The sequence below is a fragment of the Erpetoichthys calabaricus genome, chromosome 14 (assembly GCF_900747795.2).
Source record: "Erpetoichthys calabaricus chromosome 14, fErpCal1.3, whole genome shotgun sequence".
NCBI classification, from domain to species: domain Eukaryota; kingdom Metazoa; phylum Chordata; class Cladistia; order Polypteriformes; family Polypteridae; genus Erpetoichthys; species Erpetoichthys calabaricus.
In genome coordinates this window covers 4,284,922-4,308,056 of record NC_041407.2, presented here as the reverse complement: position 1 = coordinate 4,308,056, position 23,135 = coordinate 4,284,922, and the positions used below count along the sequence as shown (strand labels likewise).

Sequence of the window (23,135 nt, the reverse complement as noted above, 5' to 3'; positions counted from 1 at the left end):
CGTAGTTGGATGGATGGATGGATGGATAGATAAGCGTAGTTGGATGGATGGATGGATGGATAGATAAGCGTAGTTGGATGGATGGATGGATGGATAGATAAGCGTAGTTGGATGGATGGATGGATGGATGGATGGATGGATGGATGGATAGATAAGCGTAGTTGGATGGATGGATGGATGGATAGATAAGCGTAGTTGGATGGATGGATGGATGGATAGATAAGCGTAGTTGGATGGATGGATGGATGGATGGATGGATGGATGGATGGATAGATAAGCGTAGTTGGATGGATGGATGGATGGATGGATGGATGGATGGATGGATAGATAAGCGTAGTTGGATGGATGGATGGATGGATAGATAGATAGATGGATGGATAGATAGATAAGCGTAGTTGGATGGATGGATGGATAGATAGATAAGCGTAGTTGGATGGATGGATGGATAGATAGATCAGCGTAGTTGGATGGATGGATGGATAGATAGATCAGCGTAGTTGGATGGATGGATAGATGGATAGATAGATAAGCGTAGTTGGATGGATGGATAGATAGATAGATAAGCGTAGTTGGATGGATAGATAGATAGATAGATAGATAGATAGATAGATAGATAGATAGATAAGCGTAGTTGGATGGATAGATAGATAGATAGATAGATAAGCGTAGTTGGATGGATGGATAGATAGATAAGCGTAGTTGGATGGATGGATGGATGGATAGATGGATAGATAAGCGTAGTTGGATGGATGGATAGATGGATGGATGGATAGATAAGCGTAGTTGGATGGATGGATAGATGGATGGATGGATAGATAAGCGTAGTTGGATGGATGGATGGATGGATGGATGGATAGATAAGCGTAGTTGGATGGATGGATGGATGGATAGATAGATAGATGGATGGATGGATAGATAGATAAGCGTAGTTGGATGGATGGATGGATAGATAGATAAGCGTAGTTGGATGGATGGATGGATAGATAGATCAGCGTAGTTGGATGGATGGATGGATAGATAGATCAGCGTAGTTGGATGGATGGATGGATAGATAGATCAGCGTAGTTGGATGGATGGATGGATGGAGATAGATCAGCGTAGTTGGATGGATAGATAGATAGATAGATAGATAGATAGATAGATAGATAGATAGATAGATAGATAGATACTTTATTAATCCCAATGGGAAATTCACATTCTTCAGCAGCAGCATACTGATACAATAAATAATATTAAAGAATGATAATAATGCAGGTGAAAAACAGACAATAACTATGTATAATGTTAAATGTTAACGTTTACCCCCCCGGGTGGAATTAAAGAGTCGCATAGTTTGGGGGATAGCAGGTTGGATAATGGATGGATGGCTGGATTTTATATAACAACCTTACAGCGCGCATATAAATAGCCATTTTAACACTGGTGCACACAGTACACCACACAAGTACTTATGAGATGAAAAATGGTGCGAGTAGTTAAGGGTTAAGCATGTGTTAAGCAAAAGCTACCTCAGATGAACTGGGATAATATTAGTACAGAGTTGGTCCAGACATTAGCAGCTGTGGACTTGAGTAATCTCGCAAGACATTACTGGCATTCACAGTTTAAAGCTATGATTATGAAGGTCATTTCAAGTTGCTATCATAGTGCAATATACTTCAATGATAATTCTTCCAATCTGCTAAATGGCAGGAAGAAGCTTTCAGAAGGAACATTGGAGACATACCAGAAAGTTGTGAACACCTGTAAAGAATTACCAAAGACTAAGAATGTTAGGACAACCACAACTGTTGGAGGCTCTCTAGTCATATGCTCCAGGACCTTCTACAGGACACAGAAAATGTCAATTAAACTAAAAAAGCCATTTGTTGAAAAAGTAAATGAGGACAGTCATTTTTGAATAAGCAAACACCTGCGAGGAGAAAAGTTAAGAGCAGATCAAAAATGTCTGAAATTTTAAAAAGCGTTAGCCATAAGCCTGGGCTCAAATGACTCCAGAGTGACTTCTCTTAAAACTGGGCACCATTCACATTCTATACTACTGCTTGACAATATTAACTTTAGACTGGCTGAACTTCATTAGGTTTGCCATTCTTCATCTTTGATATGTTTTACTCACTTAATGGTTTTATGCAACACCTTGCCCAACATCACATGCTGCTTAACACTAAAAATTAAAATATATTCCATAACATTCTGAAATGAAGTTCTGGCAGCATTATGCTGTACCAGAGCACACCAGAGATGAGATTCCAGTCCAGTGCATATAACCATAGTAGACCACTTTAGAATTAGCAAGTATCCTGATGCAAAAGTATGCAAAATAGAAAGACCACATGCTTTACAGCTGTTCACAACTTTCTGGTACGTCTCCCATGTTCCTTTTAGAAGCTTCTTCCTGCCATTTAGCAGATTGGAAGAATTATTGTTGAAGTATATTGCACTATGATAGCATGGGCAGAAGGGACAAAGTGAACACAGACAGCAACTCACCTGCAGTTTGCAATCAGCACTAAGCACAGCACCAATGTATCCCCATATTCCATCCATCCATTTTCCAACCCACTGAATCCGAACACAGGGTCACGGGGGTCTGCTGGAGCCAATCCCAGCCAACACAGGGCACAAGGCAGGAACCAATCCTGGGCAGGGTGCCAACCCACCGCAGGACACACACAAACACACCAAGCACACACTAGGGCCAATTTAGAATCGCCAATCCACCTAACCTGCATGTCTTTGGACTGTGGGAGGAAACCCACGCAGACACGGGGAGAACATGCAAACTCCACGCAGGGACGACCTGGGAAGCGAACCCGGGTCTCCTAACTGCGAGGCAGCAGCGCTACCACTGCGCCACCGTGCCGCCCTATCCCCATATTAACCAAGGCAAAAAAATGAACATACTTGACCCAATAAAAAATAAAACTACAACAAAGTTTGCCATTACAAATCAAGAAAATGCGTGTTAGTGCTGAATTGGTCAAATGATAAAATCAAAGCTGCACACATTAAAAGAAACTGAACTGCTAGAACGCTGTTTATCGTGACATAAAGGCTGTGAGTGCCACAAGGTGACAAAGAGTGGAAAGGTTACCACATTCGGCGTCAAAGTTTAGTGCAAGAGCTCAACTTCAAATGAGAACTTTCAAGCCTAAAGTAGTGCTGCTGCTTTGCAGTAAGGAGTCTGTGGAAGATTGTGGGTTCGCTTCCCGGTTCCTCCCTGTGTGGATAGCGCTTTGAGTACTGAGAAAAGCGCTATATAAATGTAATGAATTATTATTATTATTATTAAAGTGCAGAGGGGTTTATTATACACAGCAAGTGAATTAGGGAAAGCCCCGTATCTACCATAGCTTGCATGGAAGTGCCCTTTCAGAGCTCAGGTAGTTATCACCACATTGAATATTTTGCTCCTCGCACAAAGCAGTGTAAACAGAGACTGCGCTACCCTGAGTGGACTGATGACAGAGCGCCAAGATGTTGCCAAACAAACTGCACAATATCTATTAAGACCATTAAAATTGCAGATTATTTTCCTCAGGCAAAAATTACATTAAAAAACCAAAAAATAAAAAAAATTTAAATTTTTACAAATGCAAATATGTTTACATTAAAATGTATATACAGATTCATATTTATATATTACCAGCATACACACATAAATGTATGTACATAGAAAAACACAAAAAAGCTACCACTATAAACGTTAAAACACTTCTTCACATGAAACTGCCTATACACACAATGTATGACTTCATACAGACGTTATAAGTTCACGCATACAAACACCCACACATTATTTCATATTATATTATGGAAAAAAACAGCAAAAAGCTACCTCCACAATAGAAAAAAAAAAGACTAACAAAATATTTTGGCTGTGAAGCCTTTATCAGGTACATACAGATACTACCAGACGACAAAAGGTAGAAGTTTCCTAAAAGTAACTCACTGAGAGAAGGGAAGGGGGGAAAAAAATAAATACAAGTCTCTTTCCTTCTCCCAAGCCTGTTTAGAGCACGTGGGGGTGTGGAGTGTTCAGTCCTCCCTGCCGAGCCACACACCAACTGTTGCTCGGGGCTGAAGTAATATCAGGTGCATCTCTACACCCTCAGGGCTCAACTACTTCTCTTTAAATCCCTCCCACTGCAAGCACACGGTTTCAGTTGCACCCAGTGTTCAAGGAGGAAGCAGGTACAACTCTTCACAGCAAGTGCTGCACTTGGACCCGCTCTGCCAAAGAGGACAAGCACATGCCAAGGTAAGCAGAGTTTTACTTTTCAGTAACATTTTGACGTGCTTTCAAGCTCGACGGTTTTTCTGACTGGTACTTCGCATGATAAGCAAATGGGCTGTTTGAGTTGCCCTCTGCTGATGCTGTTCTGTTGGGTAATCTATAGGTGTCGGGGGGGACATAAAGAAGCCAAATGCAATCCGCGGGTATATAATTTGCTGAGTTTTGGAATTGTGTCGACTGTCACTGAAACGTCCCAGAGCCTTGTGTTGTCGCACCTGTTTAAAGTGCTGACAGGGATGAGTAAACACGGATGTCCCTACTACATGTTCTTGTGGCAAGTGCAAATAGAATTAGAATAAATATTAAATATACATGCTCACTTTGGCACTATACCCTAGGTTTTTTTTTGGTTTTTTTTTAAATGCAAGAAATACAGGTGTAAATAGAAAAAAAAAATAATGTGGAAGATATTTGAGACGGCAACTCACCAATACATCTAACTCATTAATTCTGAACAAAAACTACCTTGAACTCTGTGGTAGAAGAGCAGACATATTTTACTTTCGGTCCAGACTGATTTTCTTCTCATACCAAGTGGAGACACTGGTAACACACGTACACCGAGTAGCCATGAGCTCCAGTATGAGCGGGCACTAACAGATGGCTCCATGCAGCGCGCTACAGACATGTCTTTGGCAACAGTGAACGTTATTAGGAAGAAGAAGCATTCAGCTTTTCTGGGACCCAGGATGGGATCTGTTAGAATTTGTATTTGTGTAGTTTTGAATTATTCCGTGTAACTAAATCAGATGACAGTCGTCATCCTAGAGGTCTTTATATTAAAAAAAACAAAAAAACGAAATTACTGTTTAAATACGCACATCCGACATGGAACTCAATTAGTTCAGATCAGGGTTACAGAGGCTGGAACCTCTCCCAGCAGCACTGGGCACAAGCAGGAACCAATCTTTGACAGGTGTTTATATACGACAGGCAAATTAATCTTAAATATGTTATAAAAATTGGTTAAATGACAGTGTGGGATACATTTAAATAATTTATGCTCAGTGTTCTTCTGTGTGGCACTCTGTCGCATGTGGAGTTATCTCACATTAGTAAGCAGTTTCAGGTCAACAATCCTTCTATGAAAAGTGTACAGATGAAAGGAAACCCAAAATCACAGGATTAATACACACACGTTACGTTATAAATCTCAACCTCCATAATATGTCAGTCGCTTAACTCTGTCATGTGCAGCACTCGGCCTCAAATGGTAGTAAGACGGTCATGGATGCTGGTAGTAAATCTTTCAAATGCATCAAAACACGGGATCTAACATTAGTGGCTGAGTCGGTGCTTGCGACTCTTAGAATGTCAGTGTCGGTTTACTTGTGTTTGTAGTTGAAACACACTCCGAACAAGTTCCGTGGGGATATTGAAAAAAAAAAAAATCATCGCAGCCATGAAAGTCACAACTAATACACAGCAAATGTGCCTTTGAGCCACCTAGTCAGAGTGGGGAAACAAATGACTTCTCTCAGTTACCATTAAAACAGGAATTGCTCATTTCATACCGTCAATAAAGCCATCTACTTACATTCTTAGTAAATGTTTTGTGACTGCGGTGGGTTGGCACCCTGCCCGGGATTGGTTCCTGCCTTGTGCCCTGTGTTGGCTGGGATTGGCTCCAGCAGACCCCCGTGACCCTGTGTTTGGATTCAGCGGGTTGGAAAATGGATGGATGGATGTTTTGTGAATTATGGGGTGCTGGCTTAAACAGTTACCCTAAGAGGTACCCAGTGACTCCCTTTTTAAAATCTTCTCTTCTTTAGAAAAGGCAGCAGTTAGAATAACTCAGCTTGATGATTCCAGAATGTAGACGGGTGCATGTGGAGGCAAGGAAGGTGGCGGTGATGGGGGTGAAGCTGTAATTTGATGGAAAATCCCTATAGAGTAGCAGATTTTTTTTACTGTGGGATTTGAGCAAACTCTGTGCCATCCATCCAGTCAAAAGTGGCAAAAGACAACATAGAATTTAAACTGCCAGCAAAGTAGAAAACACATAATAACAAGAGAAAAGCAAAAAACTGCCTTTCTATTTTGAAAACAGCTCACCTGCAGTGTGCCAGCTATGATCAGCAGTTGCCTCAGGTGGCGCCTACTGCAGGTGGCACATCTGGTCTGTAGGACTCAAAATGGTTGCATCCAGAGACAGCCAGTACGTGTGTCATCCAGAATGTCTGCTTCACTTGACTGTCCCACATTTCAGAGATGTCAAATCTATGCTGAAGAAGAATATGCTCAGGCACACATCAAAAACTCTAGTCTCGCGTCACCTTTGCAGCATCTCAAACCAGGAGAAACTCGTTTTTCTCCAATAACAGACCACTGGCGCAAGAAATCCTTTTGAGAATTAAAGTGCCCACTTTCACAAGCCTCCCAAATCAACCACGCATAAATCTTCAGTTTGAAGGTATCCCTTTTAATGGTTTTTGATAATGGGTGAAATCATCAGCTTTAAGTTAGATGGCTGTTGTAAAACAACCTGCTGATGAAGTCATGAGAACTAACCTGCAAGAGATTCTCACGCTGCCAGTGTCTGTCTGTAAGGGGGAAGCATGTTGCTGCAAGCCTCAGCAACTTCATCTGCCAAGAAACGCACCTTCCCTTAAAAATAGTGTGACTCAGTTCGGCACCTGAACACTGCCGCTGAACCGTGCCAAAGAAGTTGAGGGTGCACACTCAGCATTTTCCAGGATGGGTGACTGCGGCCATCTTCCCCCAAGACATAGACCTCATCCTGCCTGTCATCAGCTGGCCCTTGTAGTGCATGTACTGATGGGAAGGGTGTCTTTTAGTCTTGGCTCTTGGGAACACCTGCAACCCTTTTGATGAATCATTTGCCATTGCTGGATGTTAAGTGAGGACCTTAATGACATACACATATTAACACACACATACTATATATATGCACACACCTATATATTATACATAAAGGCACATACACATATTTAAAAAGAAGATTTTGCTCAGTATCATTTACTCCATTTCCCTGAATTGCTTACAATAAATAGCCTCAAGTTAGCCATTTAATGAGTAAACCACATAAACTATTAGAGAAGGTGAGGCAAGAACAAATCTGTTAACCACTGTTCACAAAACACATATTCTACATTTCCACACTACAGTATGTTGTAAGTCCCCTAACATTATAAACGGAGGACAGAAAAAATATGGAAACTAATTAAATGACAGATTTATCGAAAGCAACCTAAAAATTATAAGTAGAAATGTTTCCATTTTTCTATACATGTACTATTCCTATTTCAGCCAAGTCAATCAGGGTCAGAAATGGAGATCAAATCAAAACTCTTGTGGTTGCCAACACCTTTGCCAATAGGTGGCTATGCTGGTAAGATAAAGGGTTTAGTTAATAGCGGGGTTTTGTCCAGATTTACATAATTTGAAGACAGTAGGACTAAAAGGCTAAGACAATGGATGACAGACCAATTCACTCATCGAGAAACCATGAGGAAGTCTCTGAAAATGTGACTGCACCCAGTTTTAATAATATGGAACTGTAAAGCTACACGTGCAAAGTGTCTTAAGACGGTGGTTCATCACTGACAAACACTCAATAAAATGATGTTTGCATATTTAGTGGCCAAAGCGGTTCAATCCTCACACTGACTCCTTGGATGCTGCTGTACAAACATCATGTGCTAGCTGGTTTGACCAAAAAAAATAGCCAAATATCTGAAATGTAAGTGAAACTTACTGTACTACCATAATTTGCTAGTAGTTCTGAATAAAAAAAGAACTAATCAAATAAGTAAATATACTGGAAAATGGAAGCAAATATTAATTAGATGAAACAAAAATGAACAGCCAAAGGGTAACCTTCCTTAACAGAAGTTAAAAAGACTTGCCCAATAGTATTTTATGTTAACTTAGCTTAAGGATGCAAATTCAACTTTTGGACTCGGTCAGGTAGGCACTGACAGGAAACTCTGGAGAGGCCATCTCACTCTTAAGTGCCTCATCTCGGTTTGTTTTACTGCCTTGTCATTAACACCTTGTCATTTTCATCCTGCAGATCCTGTGCAACCAGCTGCTTCAGCGGTGACCAAACAGGCCGTTGCTGAGAGTGCTGTCATCCTTTCGTCAGTCCTCCAGAACCTGTATTGCCAGAAAAAAAATCTACCCTGCACTGCTATAACCACCACAGAGATGAGTCTGGCCAAGGAGCGCAAGCCAAAAAAACCTCACTATATCCCAAGACCCCCAGGAAAGCCCTTTAATTACAAGTGCTTTCAATGCCCCTTTACCTGCAATGAGAAATCCCATTTGTTTAACCACATGAAATATGGCTTGTGCAAAAACTCCATCACGTTGGTGTCTGAGCAAGACCGTACAGGCAAACCCGGCAAGTCTGTCATTGGTGATTTGACCACAAAGCTCTGCACTGAACCCGCTGACCCAAACCCTGCTCCATGTCTCAACTCTGATGTGACACAACGGGACAGTGCACCTGATCACAGAGCTGAAGATGTCACCTTTCAAAGGAAAAACAAATGTCAGAGTCCTAAAACCTCTGCAACCAGTGAGCTGGAACAATTACCTGGCACAAGGGGCAGAAACATAAGCCAGACTCCAGAAGGCACAGTACGGTCTTCTGCCTTTGTGCCCATTGCAACACTCCCATCTGCAGATAGGCCATCTGTCTGTGAATCCATCTCCTTGATAAGCAAATCAAAGAATATTGTCTCACCTCTTCCAATAAAATCTGCATTCTACAACCCCAGTGGGCACTGGCGGGCAGGCCCTGGCTTGATGTCACCAGACTTTGCCAACAAATTTCCAAACAGCAAGATAGCGTCTACAAGTTACATGCCACCCATCATTTCAGAATATGCCCCTTACTATTTTGCAGAACCTTCAATGCCAAGCCTCTACCAGCCCTGTTTACTTCCTGGAAGCCCCCATGAGACTGAAGGTTCCCAGTTCCCTGCATATTTTTCAGCAGATCAGAGGCCTTTCTTGTCTCACACCTTCCCAACAGCAAGCATTCAAATTTCTGGGGCACTGCCACAACCAGCCTTGGAGCATCATTACAGGTACTACCAGGCTCTCCATCAGAACCCCACTTTTCCATATGGGGTCTACAGGCCCCCGGCAGCAGCAGCAGAGCATGCTTTTCAGGACTTCAACTCCAAACTAATGCATCCAGCTGAGGTATTCGCAAGAGAATTAGGTTCTCACCAGCTGGCAGATAATCAAGCACACTACCAGATGACTAAGAATCCACCTTCAGCGCAGCTCCAAGGAAAAGCGAGTCCAGAGGTCGAGAAAACAGCAGCAAACACGGAAACAGAAGTGAAGGCGCCCGAGGAACAAAGAAGTGTTAAGATGAGTCCCCGGGCAGCAAGTTCTGCGACAGGGTCCCCAGACAGACCAAGCCAGACCAGCTTGACCCCAAACAACTGCCAAGACCTCCCAGAAAATACCCTGCATGTCCAAAGTACAGCTAATGTACAGACATCTAGAATGACTGCAACATCAGACGGACCGCAACAGGAAGAATACCACTCTTCAACACAAAGGTGAGCGTGAGTGAGTAAGTGATGTTCACAGTTAATAAATCCAGCAAACTGATTTCATTTCAGAGACACAGATTAGCAATTCACCAATTACAAAGTACGCAGAGAGTCACGCAGACTTACCCAGTGGTCACATATTAAAGTTGAGCTGGTGTCAAATTTCGGTGACTAAAAGTAAACTGTACTCTTACCTGTTTTTAAATTTCTCTTAACAGCTGCAGTGGAAGGGCATTCGTCAAGTATTCTCCACCACACAATGGTCATCATGCTGCTATGTCCAGTGAAGAAGAAGATATGGCACCCCTGAATCTTTCAAAAAAGGACCATTTCTCTGACGAGCACTCGCCCTGCATTGTAAACACTGCGTGGGAATCTCCAGGGTTAGCGCAGCCTCAAGACCTGCCCTTAAACCTCTCAGTTAAAGATTCCTCCACTAGTAACATTCAAGCCAGCGCAGTGGAGTCAATGACCAAAAGCAAAGAAGCTGGCCAAGTGGACTCTAAAGGCAGACAGGCATGGCAGTACTGGGAAAAAACATCCAACCATGAAGCATCCAGTGAAATGCACGCATCCAGAATAACTGACAGCGGTGACGAGCAGAAGCAGACGGCAGCCTTTGCTTTATGCCAGCTGGCCACTTGTAGTCCCAAAACCCTAACCAGAGATGGGTCACCCTCCCAGTCCAAGGAAAATTACGAATGTCAGGACACCAATTCTGAAGGTGCACAGGAAACCCTGAATCTTTCCAGCTTACATGTGAAAGAAGAGCATCGTAAAAGCAAAGCACACAAAAGGACAAGCCACAAGGAATGCACAAAACCAGAACCAGAGCCTAAGAAAGCAAAAGCCTCAGAACCAGTACAGAGATTGCGGAAAAGGCCCCGCTGCTCGTAAAATGACCCGTCTGCAAGACATTCGGAGCGCAAAGACTGCTTTTTGCACCTATTTAAAATGTCCATTAGTACTATAATACTTAAGTGTCACCCTGTCATGTGCATCTCTTAACAGACTGTAACTCAAGCAGGATCTGTTCCAATTTAGAACCTGTGTTTTGGGCACCAATTACTGATTGTTAAGCCACACTTACCCAGCCTTTAGGACAACTGGACCCTGTCTGGAATCACAAAAGCCTGATAACAATTGATCAGCGGGCTAGAAAATTAACTGCTAAAGAAAGAGAACGACCAGGAATATGGTCACATTTGAGACTTTATTGTATGTACAGTTTGTTTTATACCGTGGGAAAAAAACAGTGTGAATGATTATTTAAACAAAATATTTATTGATATCTAAAATGGCACTATGGTGATGGATTTTTTTTTTTTTTTTAAATAACTGTTTTTCAGAAAAAATAAAACCAATTGAAAATAACATGTTTGGTCATAAGTCAATCACTGTGAGACAGATCAGTTAACGCCTCCTGCTGTGCTCGCCAACGTCAGAGCCATCAGCATGATGGTGCCTTATAGGTTACAGCCTCATCTCAACGACGATCCCTGCGGCTTTGCCTTTGCTCGCAGTGTAGAACATGCAGTCTTAGAAACTGAGGGGGCGTCACTAAACACTTAGGAACTGGAATGACTACAATTGCAGCCTCCCTTGGGCTACTTAGTGTCACTCACTGGGAAAACTCCTCCGATGGCCAGTTTCTCTCTGACTCTCACCCCCCCCCAAAAGGTTTAAACAGTCTATTATAAATTAAACTGAATATTAACAATGCATCAGGACAAACACTCCAAAACATACCATCTGGCAGGCGTGACGGTAGCAGCAGTCCTCTCCTGCCAAGTTCCGCTAGTGCTAGACATCCCCCATGCCAAGCATTGTCCGTTTCCTGGAAGCTATGGACAGAAGATAGACCATCATTGGAAACACATAGGCACACCATAAATATTTACTATTTAATGTAATTTGTATTGAGTACCAAATAAAAAGTCACTGCCAGTGGGGTATGGACCACCAAGTTTAGTCTCAAATAGTGCGGACACTACCAGACCTGTTGTGTTTGTCCAATTTGGTTCCTTAATCACATGGCCGCATCATTCAACAAAACACAGAGGGTGTGTGGCAGTGATGTGTATGCATACAACACACAAATATCAATAATTTCCACCTGCTGTCCTGTTTGCCGCTCAGAAAGTTGCCATCTCTGTGTCTCTCACTACCTATGAGGTAGTATTACAGTATCTTGTATCTAGGCATGTGCTTAAGTAGTCAAGGAGCCGAATACACAAAGGGTTACAACGATTTTAATTAATAAAACAGTACAGAAATGATGATTCTGTTAACTTGTTTTTGACAAATGAAAATGTAAAACTGAACACGCAATAGAATCGCCATCTCATTTGGTTATTTAAATAAAATGAGTCAATCCTAATCACTGAAATGTAGTCAACAGGCAGCCGAGAATTGTGAAAGCCATGACCATATTCACTCAGATAACACTAGCAACACAAAACTACCCTGGTGTATGGCTCAACTTAAAAGCCCACCTCTACTTGTACAAGTAATCCAGCATCCATTGTCTAAAATAAAAAGGAATGAAAGCAAAGCCCGTGATGACACAACTGGATTGCTAAACCTGTTCAGGATTTAAGATGGATTAGGTACAATTCTCCCTTCCAGCCCTTCATCAGACCTCAGGATGAATCTTTCCCAACCTACCTGCAGCATGCTTAGACCAGTACAAGCTCTATCTATGCAGTAAGAGAGCTTACCTGAAGCAGTCCAGCACCGAGCCAACCACCTCGTCAGCCAGCTCCTTCGGAAGCCTTGAAGTGACTCGGCCGATGCTGAATGAAGAACAAACACATGGAGAGAAATCATGAGAAGCTCTGCTGTGGACTGGATTGGATAAGTACCCTAACATGAAAAACTGCAGCATATGTCATGTGAAGAGTGACGCAGCACATCACCTTTATCGATATGGGGAAAATTTAGACTGCCCAAGGTACTGGGTCCACTTTCATCATTTTGGAGAGGGGAGTCTTAGATCAATTATAGATGTGCACAGCTAGATGCTTTTTTCAGATTCACAGATCAAGTGATTTTAAACACACAGGCTTACCCTTTTGCCGCAGACCACCGCACTATGGTATCCTTGTCTTTTAATCCAACTAGCAGTTGTTCTGTTTGGGTAAAAAGAAAAAAAAAGTAAAACACCAATAAGAACACAGTAATACAGGACACCTTCGCTATGAACTGGGATTGCCTCAGCAAGAGCAAAAATAATTTCTTTATTAATATGAAGCCACTGACTGAGTTTCTGAATTTGAGCTACATTGCCTTTGAGAAAAAAAATAAATAAATAATTGCTGTAATACATTAATTACAGACTAATAGGGTATTACCTCATTAAGACTACAGCAAATATATCCAGTTGGCTCCAGCTCTACTCTGCAGGTGACAGGAGAATCAGAACACAGTTGACACATTAATTGTTCATAAATGCTGACCTAACCAAAGAGTTAGCAGTAGTTCAGCATATTCAGTTAAGTAAATATAACATTCATAAAGGCTTGACAGACTTCAAAAAAGCTTGTTCCTCATGCTGTCATTCTTCTAGTTTAAAATATGGGTCATATGGCACATCGGGGAGAGGGGTTGGAACTGGAGTGGAGGGCAACTGTAAAACTAGCTACAACATGGACACTATAATTCCCGTAAGTAAAAGGAGGGGCTGATGAGAGGACTTCGACATCAGCACACACAAAATGTTCTACTGGTCAAAGATGGATCTCATCTTCTTAACTAATTTCAATAATAATCATTTCATTGTCTCGGGGGATTACAGTGCTTGTCTAAGAGTACATCTTTTTGTCTTATCATGGACTGTGTTTAGCCATGTTGAATTTTCAAATGACAGTTTTCACCCTGCCAACGTCGTTAAGCTAGTTTTGAATAAAATGCTGCTTTACGATCTTGATATGATTGACTGGTTAGGATTCTAATTGTATGACGGAGTGGTGGCTCTGAGGGTAGGGATCTGCACTGGCAATCGGAAGGTTGCCAGTTCAAATCCCGTAAAAATGCCAAAAGGGACTCTGCTCTGTTGGGCCCTTCAGCAAGGCCCTTAACCTGCAATTGCTGAGCGCTTTGAGTAGTGAGAAAAGCACTATATAAATGCAAAGAATTATTATTATTATTATTCTTCCAATTTGGCGGGATGAGACAGAACGTTAGCAGTGTAGCACATATAGCCCAAAATATTTTAAAGAATTGCGTAAGGGGTATTTTTAGTAACAACAAAACTGCTTCATAACAGTGACAGGACTCCTGAGTCACAACTCTAGAAGACCCAGCCTTGTGTTCCAACATCTATGTATGCATTTCATGTACATTTAAAAGTTATAGCTGTTATGTTCTAAACTGGCATTGTGTAAATGTATGTGAGTGGCTACCCAGCAATGAATAGGTTGGGTTCTGCCTCTGACCTATTGCTGCCAGGATTGTCATGTTTCCAGTTACCAAAAAAATGAATTAAGTTTCTAGCCTAAATGAACGGACAAAATGGTACACAAGGGCGTAAGAAGGTAACTGAGCCAGTCAAGGACCTTAACATAGCAGTTGAAGCTTGATGACCATACAACAAAATAAAGGTCACCAGAAACAGTGCATGACCAAATTCATAGTGACTTTAAATAGTCTACGTGGCCTTACAGGCAATCCAAAGAGTTTCAGCTACCATCTCAAAGATCAGCAGACCTGAAAAGAAAATCTGGAGAACATCACATGTTCACTCAGATATTCAGATTTGAATTCACACTCACCAATTATATTCTCAATTTCCTCTGGAATATCATAGTCTTCATCATCGGGGTCAAGGACTGCCTTGCTCACATCTGCGATAGGCTCCACTGGAATTGGCTTTCCAAGATTGGCAGCCAGAGATCTGTTTCCCCGCTGGTACCTGTGCCAGTGATTAAGGCAGTAAGTATTAAACACATATAGAGCCTCTTATGGGACACACACTCTGACACAGCAGTTAATATAAAAGTTATGTTCTCTAAAAAGTAACAGTGAAAAAACACATCAGATACGATTTACTAAAATCTTCAGGACGCAGCAACCATTCAGGAGTTAACGGCTCAGCACACGGCTGATATTTCAAAGTCTTGCAGAAAGCAGCCAACTGAAATTTCATAAAATTCTGGAAAACAGTGTGATATAAGCGACAAGACCAAACATTCTGCAGAGCCCTGGCGTAGACAATCCACGTTAAGTGTGTAACCACACACACACACACACATTCCCCCAACCTTTACTCCAAGCCAGTGTCCTGGCCAACATCCTATAACTGTAAAGTGTAACACTTCAGGCTGGATTTCTTTATTCACTTACTGTAGCTCTCATAGTACATATGTTTGGTGTTGTGGCCAAAGTTAAAATACTGCCCTCAGGTAAAACGAACTTGCTTCCCTTTCTTTCACAATACAAGTTATTATTGCATAGCCTGTGTTCCTGCAAATGCAGTTTATTTCTGTTCGTCACCAATCTCTGGGCCTGTTGCAAGGACTGTGTGTGCACCAGTGTGTGCGATTGTAAAAATAAAAAAACTTGAATATTGCAAGCACAGAACATTTTCATTACATGAACTCTTATGACTAGAGCATTCACTAGTAGCAGTTCATTTAAAAACACATTTGTAGAAAACACTAAGTGCTCCGAGGTGTTAACAGCACTGTATTAGGCTGAAACGGTTTGCTTTAAATATTAAATGCCCACTTAATTGAAGGATACCAAAATTACTGAAAGTTGGTATATTTGAGACTGACTACTTTAAAGGTTTTGATTACATTTTATTTATTTACGCCTTCATACAAAGTAACTTATAAACTGCCACACTGCGTCTGGCTCCACATTTCTTCCTATGTGGACTGGCAGTTTAACGGACTCGGCTGAGGCTTTGTAAATGAGTCACCAATTGGAGTTGGGCCTGTGGCCTTGTGGTTGAAATGTCATCTACACAGCCACTAGGACACACAGCCCAAGTTAATGGAGGAGTTGGCATTCCAGTAAAAATACTGTCCCTAAATCTGATTAGTACATCGACAGTGTCTTGAAAGAGAATGGTCACTGGGATGCACTTAGCAGGAGTTTCAGCGATGGTAGCTATAGTTCAGCTTGTGATAGAACACTTTTATAAAGTGAAGATTTTTAAGAAAGCATCTCAGGTTCTAATGATTAATAATAAATATTTTGAATAATTTTTTTTTTTTACTGCAAAAACTATTTTCTGTATTTTACATTCAGCTGTTCATCCACGGCAGCACGGTGGCGCAGTGGTAGCGCTGCTGCCTCGCAGTAAGGACACCTGGGTTTGCTTCCTGGGTCGTCCCTGCATGGAGTTTGCATGTTCTCCCCGTGTCTGTGTGGGTTTCCTCCTACAGTCCAAAGACATGCAGGTTAGGAGCACTGGCGGTCCTAAATTGTCCCTAGTGTGTGCTTGGTGTGTGGGTGCCCTGCAGTGGGCTGGCACCCTGCCCAGGGATTTGTTCCTGTGTTGGCTGGGATTGGCTCCAGCAGACCCCCGTGACCCTGTAGTTAGGATATAGCGGGTTGGACAATGACCGACTGACTGACTGACTGTTCATTCATCCACCCACCCAGTTTCTAAATATGATTCCAAATCAGTGTCATGTAGGGCCAGGGACAATTTCTTAGCAGAGTTCAGCTTAAGGTAGGAACCAGTTGGGTATGGGGTGCCACTTCACAGCAGGGCACTCTTAATCATACTGTTGGAATTTGGCATCTCCAGTCAGCCTAAACTGCACTTATTCGGGAAACAGGAGAAAAACCATAATATGGAGAACTTTAGATTTTCAGTTATGTTGGACCATGAGGGCCATGAGGGTGCAGCTAATTAACTTCTTGCTTTATCATCACCTCTTGGGCACGGCCATCAGCAGTGTCTGTCTGCGGAGAGAGTGTTGTCCTTGTCAAGAGGTTTACTTACCTTGGCAGTGACATTCATGTCTCCGGTGACTCTTCCTATGAAGTCAGTAGACGGATTGGGAGAGCATGGAGGGTCATGAGGTTGCTGGAAAGGGGTGTGTGGCGCTCCTGATATCTCTGCAAAAGGACGAAGGTCCAAGTCTTTAGAGTCCTGGTGCTTCCTGTCTTGATATATGGTTGCGAGACAAGGACGCTATCCAGTGACCTGAGATGAAGACTGGACTCCTTCATGTGTGTCTCTCCATGGGTACTGCTGGTTTGACTTCGTGTTGCTCATGGAGTCCTGAATGAGGCACATGACCTGCATTGTGAGGGAGCATCAGTTACGGCACTAAAGCCATGTGGGGCGTTTCCCCGAGGGTGATCCAGCGTGTAGGATCCTCATTGTTGGGGACACGAGTAGCTAAACCAGACCAAGGGGGTCGCCCATGCAACACCTGGCTGTGGCAGATAGAAAGTAATTTCCGGAGGGTGGGACTGGACCGTGTGTCTGCCTGGGGGGTTGCCAACCGGGATCCCGAGCTGTTTCGTCGTGTGGTGGGTGCGGCAACACACTGCATCAGTGCATGCTCCCCAACTTGACTTGACTTTATTCTGCCCTCTCACTACTCAATCCTTTTGGTTCTTTTCGTTTATTTGTACACTCTCCCGGATGTGAAGAAAAAAGGACACTAACTGATCTCTTCCCATTTTGACAGCATATATCCGCCCACTTGCTCAATGCCTCCCACACTCGTATTTTATCAAAAAGGCAACAATGATGCTCGATTGATTTTGCAATTATCTAGCAGTTTATTTATAAGACATCTTACACAAGTGCCCAAATTTACATTACATAATAAATGAACTTTGAGCAGATGCCATATGCACTTATCTGTCCAAACGACTAATGTATTTGTAGCTGCAAAAAATAGTGACAGACACATTTTCAGACTTAAACCTTGGAAACATGACTAAATTCAAGACTGTTGGCAAGACATGTAAGGGCGAGCCCACGTACGTTTAGAAGGCTCGCCCGGATAGCAGGATCTCTCAGACTTCAGCTGCTGCCGGGGTGGCAGTCGTCTCCAGCAGCATGAAGAGGCAATACACAGACACTACTGCTCCCTGTGGAGAAGCCATCCTGAGAATTTCCACGAGAACTGTTATCTTTAGGCGATTCACAGCAGAATACATAGGCCTTGGGCCACCAGCATAATGATGAGCCTATACAAGATGATCCTACTCAAGTGGCTCCATCATGATCTACCATTTCTTCACAAAACACAGCAATACACTTAAATGCATATAAATAGAGAAGAAAATTCCCGCAGAAATTCACAAGGTTAATCTGAGCAAAGCCACACCCAAAGCTCTTGTCTACATTAAAGGTTGCAAATGTGCCACGGTCACTCTTCAGCTGACCAACACCAACCAAAACAGAGCACAATGTCAAGTACATGCAATCCGGTAGATCAAACAGGGGCTTACGTTAAATGGATTGCCTTATCAGTTCAAAGTGAGAACGAGACAGAAAACTGCAAACCACATTACCTCAGGCAACCAAAAATAACACAAATGTTAAAAACAAAGATTAAAAAAATGCTACACGGTAAAGGCAGATAGTGTTTGATGTTACTATTAAAGTACAAGAGTGCAAAACAGCACGAAGGGGAGAAAAAGGTAAAACCAATGAAAGTCATCTGTTCACACATTCGAGCCATAAACCACTAATTAGAGCCTGTAAAAAACACAAATTGGCGTAATTACACCGACAAATCATCTGCTCTTTCATTCTTCAACAGACAAAATGGGCAAAAATATTTCACCTGATTTAATTACAAACAAAAACTGAAAGGAATAGGGGGCCAGAGAAGTGCATGGGGACATAGTAGACGGAGTAACTCCCAACCACAACTTTGACAGCACACTTCCATGTCAAAAAAGTTATTGAGACCACCCCAACCCCCCACACCCCCCCAACTTGAAATGCAAAGCAACTTGGGAGTCAGCTTGGGAACAAGCTGATAATATCTTTAGTTCTCGCAGCAAACACAGGAGTTCCTGCCCCCTTGGAGATGTCTGCCATAAGACCCCCTCAGTAACACAAACAAAAAGCCAGACCAACTGGTTTCAGAAAAGTAAACCAATTTAAGGTTGTTTTCTTGTGATTGAAATCTCATGATGGCTGCTCTTTGTAAAAAAGTGTCAACACTCCACACCAAACATCCCACTGATTTCTAATAAAGATGAGATAAGAAGAATACAATAATCTTCAACACTGTTCGATAATTCAAAGTGTGGCATCAAGAAAACTGGCAAGAAAAAGTCTGATTTTCATTTATTGAAACACATCCATTTCCTAGATACTCTATATGGCCAAAACAATGTGGACACCGCTCTAGATTATCGAGTTTGTGTGTTTCAGCTGTGCCCATTGCTAACGGGCACATAGTATCAAGCATACAGCCAAGCAATTTCCATTGGCAGTAGAATCGGTCGAATTAAAAAGCTCAGTGTTTTTAAACGTGGTGCCACCTTTGGCTACAAGTCAGTATGTGAAATTTCTGCTCTGCCAGATCTGCACTGGTCAATTGTAAGTGCTATTATTGTGAGGTGGAAGCTTCGAGGATCAACAACAGCTCAGCCACAATGTGGTAGGCCATGTAAACCCATAGAGCAGGGCCACAGAGTGCAGAAGCTCAAAGGATTTAAAAAATTGCCAATCCTCTGTGGCATCACTCACAGACCATTTGGTTTCTGAATCTGCAGTGCTACGAGGGACCATCACCTTTTCAGCTGTTACTGGACCGTAGAGATTTACATCGCTCTCACTATACAAACACATAAAATCATGTAAGCAGACAATCCCACGCACATATGAAGATTCCCCAGAAAGCTTTGCAACACAAGCTTCATTTAAAATTGCTAATAAATTATTATGGCAGCCCAGCAGTACATTTCAAATCCAGTGTCTTGGGTTTTTAATTCTGTGGACAGGCACAGAGCGGAGTTTGTTGCATGTTAAGCCCGCCTGCCTCTACATTTGCGTGATTTACTTTGGAGGAGTACTTCCAACTTTCCTCGCACAACCATAAAGACATGCAGGTTAGACTGACTGGCAACCTCTAAATTTGCCCTGCGTCACGGTGTATGTGGCCATGTGATATGGTGATGTCCTGTTCAGCACTGTGTTCTGCCTTGCACTTGATGCACTTAATAAAGTTCGTGGTCACTGGAGATGCTTGACTGATATTTTTCTAAAGAGCACAAGATGGTACTCATAGTTATTAACATTTTAGAAATTTTGGAGTATTCTCGTCAATATTTGTTATACAAATCTATTTCCACTTTCATTTACATTACATATACTGAGAAAAAGCCTGATCATTCACATATAGAGTGGCAGGTGGCCAAAGTCTATTCTGGTACAAATCATGAAATAAGCCTGAATGATGAGCCAGTCCACCACAAAGCACTACGACACACGCACATCTGTTGTACCAATTAACAGTTACCAATCAATCTGGGATGTGTAAGGAACACCAGAACGCATAGAGAGAGTGACATTACTTCATAAGGAAATTAATCTAAAATGAAGTCTGACACCAAAGGCCACCCACACTAAATGAAGGTCGTGTCTTTCTATTTCAGGAGTGTAGAGAAAAGCCAAGCAAAATGACACCTTTTATTGGCTAACTAGAAAGATTACAATATGCAAGCTTTCGAGGCAACTCAGGCCCCTTCTTCAGGCAAGATACAACACCCTAGTACTATTTCAGGAGTGCAATTTTAATTGGACATTACATCTCAACATTTTTTTTTTTTTGGCAAATCACCAATTTTGGTTTATATTAGTAAAATAACATTTAAAAGTAATATTAAATGCCGCAGTCTCATGCACAAAATCTACATAGCAAATATTTATCAGATGGATAAAAACTCAAAGATTCAGCAAAAAAAAAATCACAAACCTCCACTTGGCAATCTTTGGCTTCAGGAAGGTCAGTCCCAATCGCTGCATGAGCTTCACCCCCAGTTTACGCAAAATGGTCTGGTTGCTTTCTGAGAGGTTCGAGTTATCAAGGCACTTTAACACGGTGGGAGCTGAAATGAGACAACAGTACCCAAATATAAAGAAAACCAAAGAAGGCAGGACCCACACAACGTGTACAATGTTCATTCCTGCCTACCACGCTTGAGTTCACGTCAAAGTGAGCCTCATTAGTATAAGACATTCACAATTAATAAAATTACTTCAGCCAGTCATTCTGGCATTTAACTAAAGAAGAAAAAAAAAACAAAACAAAAAAAGCAAATGCCAAGCAGCTACAAAAGACTGACCAACAGTCAAACATTGGATTCAGGAAGAGCAATGAGGATTTCAGCCTGAAATTAAGAAGGGTCAACCGACGAACCCATGAATGAAAACCTAGAGGGCTGTGGGAACAAAGTAATCCAGTCCGGATGTATTCTACAAATCCTATGACCATGTGCCCTGGAGATCTCATGAGAACTGCTTCAGGGGTGCGAGGTCTCAGGGTCAGTGTGGTATGTCTTTCATTGAATGCGTGTACACCCACATTTTCAGCGTTTGCATAAACTGGTTCAAGATGGGTGCAAAATTCTGCCGTCAGTGTATGTTGTCTAATCTTAACTAGAGATTTTATATGTGGCTCTATATGCATGATAAATGTTGTTTTACGATCGTTAAACTATTAAAACTAGCAGTCACTAGGCAGTACACAGTAAAATGTAAATTACTTGGGACAAGAATCTTCAAAAAGCAGGTCATGATTCCCTCCCAGAAATCGGTGTATTGCTATTTGCATGTGTGAAAGGAGGAGCTGGACCAAATGCAGAATTACTAGAGGTCTTCTTAAAAAGTGGGGACAGCGGGCACTATAAGGCGGAGTACAGAATGCCGTACTGAGATTAAAGCACACAGCTGAAGCTCCTGATTTACTGGTTCACTCATATTTCTATCTTAATTGTAGCTGTAGTTTCTTCACAGGGTTAAAAGTCAACACGGTGCAAATACAATGAGTGGGTAGGGCCTCTGGAGTTCCTGGGTCAGCGGAGTCCGTTGAAATGTTTTGGGTATTCTGACAATACTTGGGTGCAGGTGCAGGACATGCTTGGTTGGACTGACTTTCTCTCTAGCTCTGTCAGGAAAGACAAAAAAACCACCAGGAGAAACTGTCGTCTTGCATGCTCACCTGACTAACACTGTAACGCTAACCAGGACCAGAAAATAATAAAAAAAAAAAAAAAAGATATAAGACTAATAATATACATAAGAGTGACACCCACACAGTGTACTGAAATGACAGACTTTCAAACAAGGCCACGCAGAGATCTCCACACACAATGACAGACAGGACAAACAAAGCTAAAAAGAGCAATCACACACAGAAAAATAAACAAGTAACACAGGAACTCAAGACATGATGCTGGTTAAGCTTTTAGCGGACCTGCCAGGAGAAATCAGTTCAGATCACTTGATTTGATGAGGCTACAAAACTAGACTCACCATAATGCAGCATATCGTCTCTTTTCCCATGTTTGAACAGCTGAGCCTAGAATAATAAAAAAAATACATATATATATACCATTAGTGCGGGCATCTGAGAGTGGCACGTGCCATGCATTGTACAAGCAAGACCTTTTTTGAAATACTTAACAAAACGTGCAAACAAATCCGAGCACCAGTCTTTGATCTGCATGCCCCTAAGCATGGCTCTTTTGTTCAAATATAAAAACCACAGGGTGAATGAAGCATCACAAAGACCGCTTTAACTTCAGCAAAGAATAACGATATTAAGAGCTATCCCACCACAGGGATCATACACTGACACTCTCTCTCACATGACAGCAACTTCAGCTCTTAGTATCTGGCATTCTTCAACTTAAAGGAATACTTCACCAAAAAAATTATTTTTTTAAAGATGTTATTATTAACCTAATGTGGTTTGTAGTGATGGCAGAAAAAATTCTTTATTTCGGCTCTGAATGACAACATGACATTAAAGTTCCTTATATATTGGGAGCAAACAATATAAAAAAAAAATAAAAAATGTTACTCATGTTAAGTCATCCTGTCACATACTTATAATGTCCCAAACACGTCTATTTTTCTTAAAATACTAGCACACCACTCTCAGGAATGAAAAGGAATGTGCTCAGACACATGTTAGAATCGGACTCAAAGACCCGCCTCCCCAAGCCATTCATTGGTCAGGAGTTCAGCCCAGTAACACTGTGAGATATATCAAAGTAAAGATTAAAAGTTAAAGCACAGTTTGAGAAAACATCATCAGATGAGTATAAATGTTGAACTTGTGCATATCTCAGATGCTTCA

At 41.8% G+C, this 23,135-nt stretch overlaps 2 protein-coding genes across 2 annotated transcripts in view; one reads left to right on the top strand and one right to left on the bottom strand.

Annotated features, from left to right (window-relative positions):
• Positions 1 to 23,135, bottom strand: part of tbcd (tubulin folding cofactor D) — a 125,938-nt gene that overhangs the window by 62,030 nt on the left and 40,773 nt on the right. Inside the window, exons 9-14 of the mRNA XM_028818650.2 lie at positions 22,307 to 22,352; positions 20,748 to 20,880; positions 14,610 to 14,749; positions 12,908 to 12,968; positions 12,558 to 12,632; positions 11,587 to 11,681 (exon numbers count right to left, since the gene is read on the bottom strand). Coding sequence (XP_028674483.2) covers positions 11,587 to 11,681; positions 12,558 to 12,632; positions 12,908 to 12,968; positions 14,610 to 14,749; positions 20,748 to 20,880; positions 22,307 to 22,352 — 550 coding nt within the window. The remainder of the gene's footprint in view (positions 1 to 11,586; positions 11,682 to 12,557; positions 12,633 to 12,907; positions 12,969 to 14,609; positions 14,750 to 20,747; positions 20,881 to 22,306; positions 22,353 to 23,135) is intronic.
• Positions 4,140 to 11,211, top strand: znf750 (zinc finger protein 750). The gene is made up of 3 exons (XM_028818651.2): positions 4,140 to 4,264; positions 8,337 to 9,843; positions 10,056 to 11,211. The coding sequence occupies exons 2-3, from the start codon at positions 8,471 to 8,473 to the stop codon at positions 10,732 to 10,734; spliced, it is 2,052 nt and encodes a 683-aa protein (XP_028674484.2). The 5' UTR covers positions 4,140 to 4,264; positions 8,337 to 8,470; the 3' UTR covers positions 10,735 to 11,211.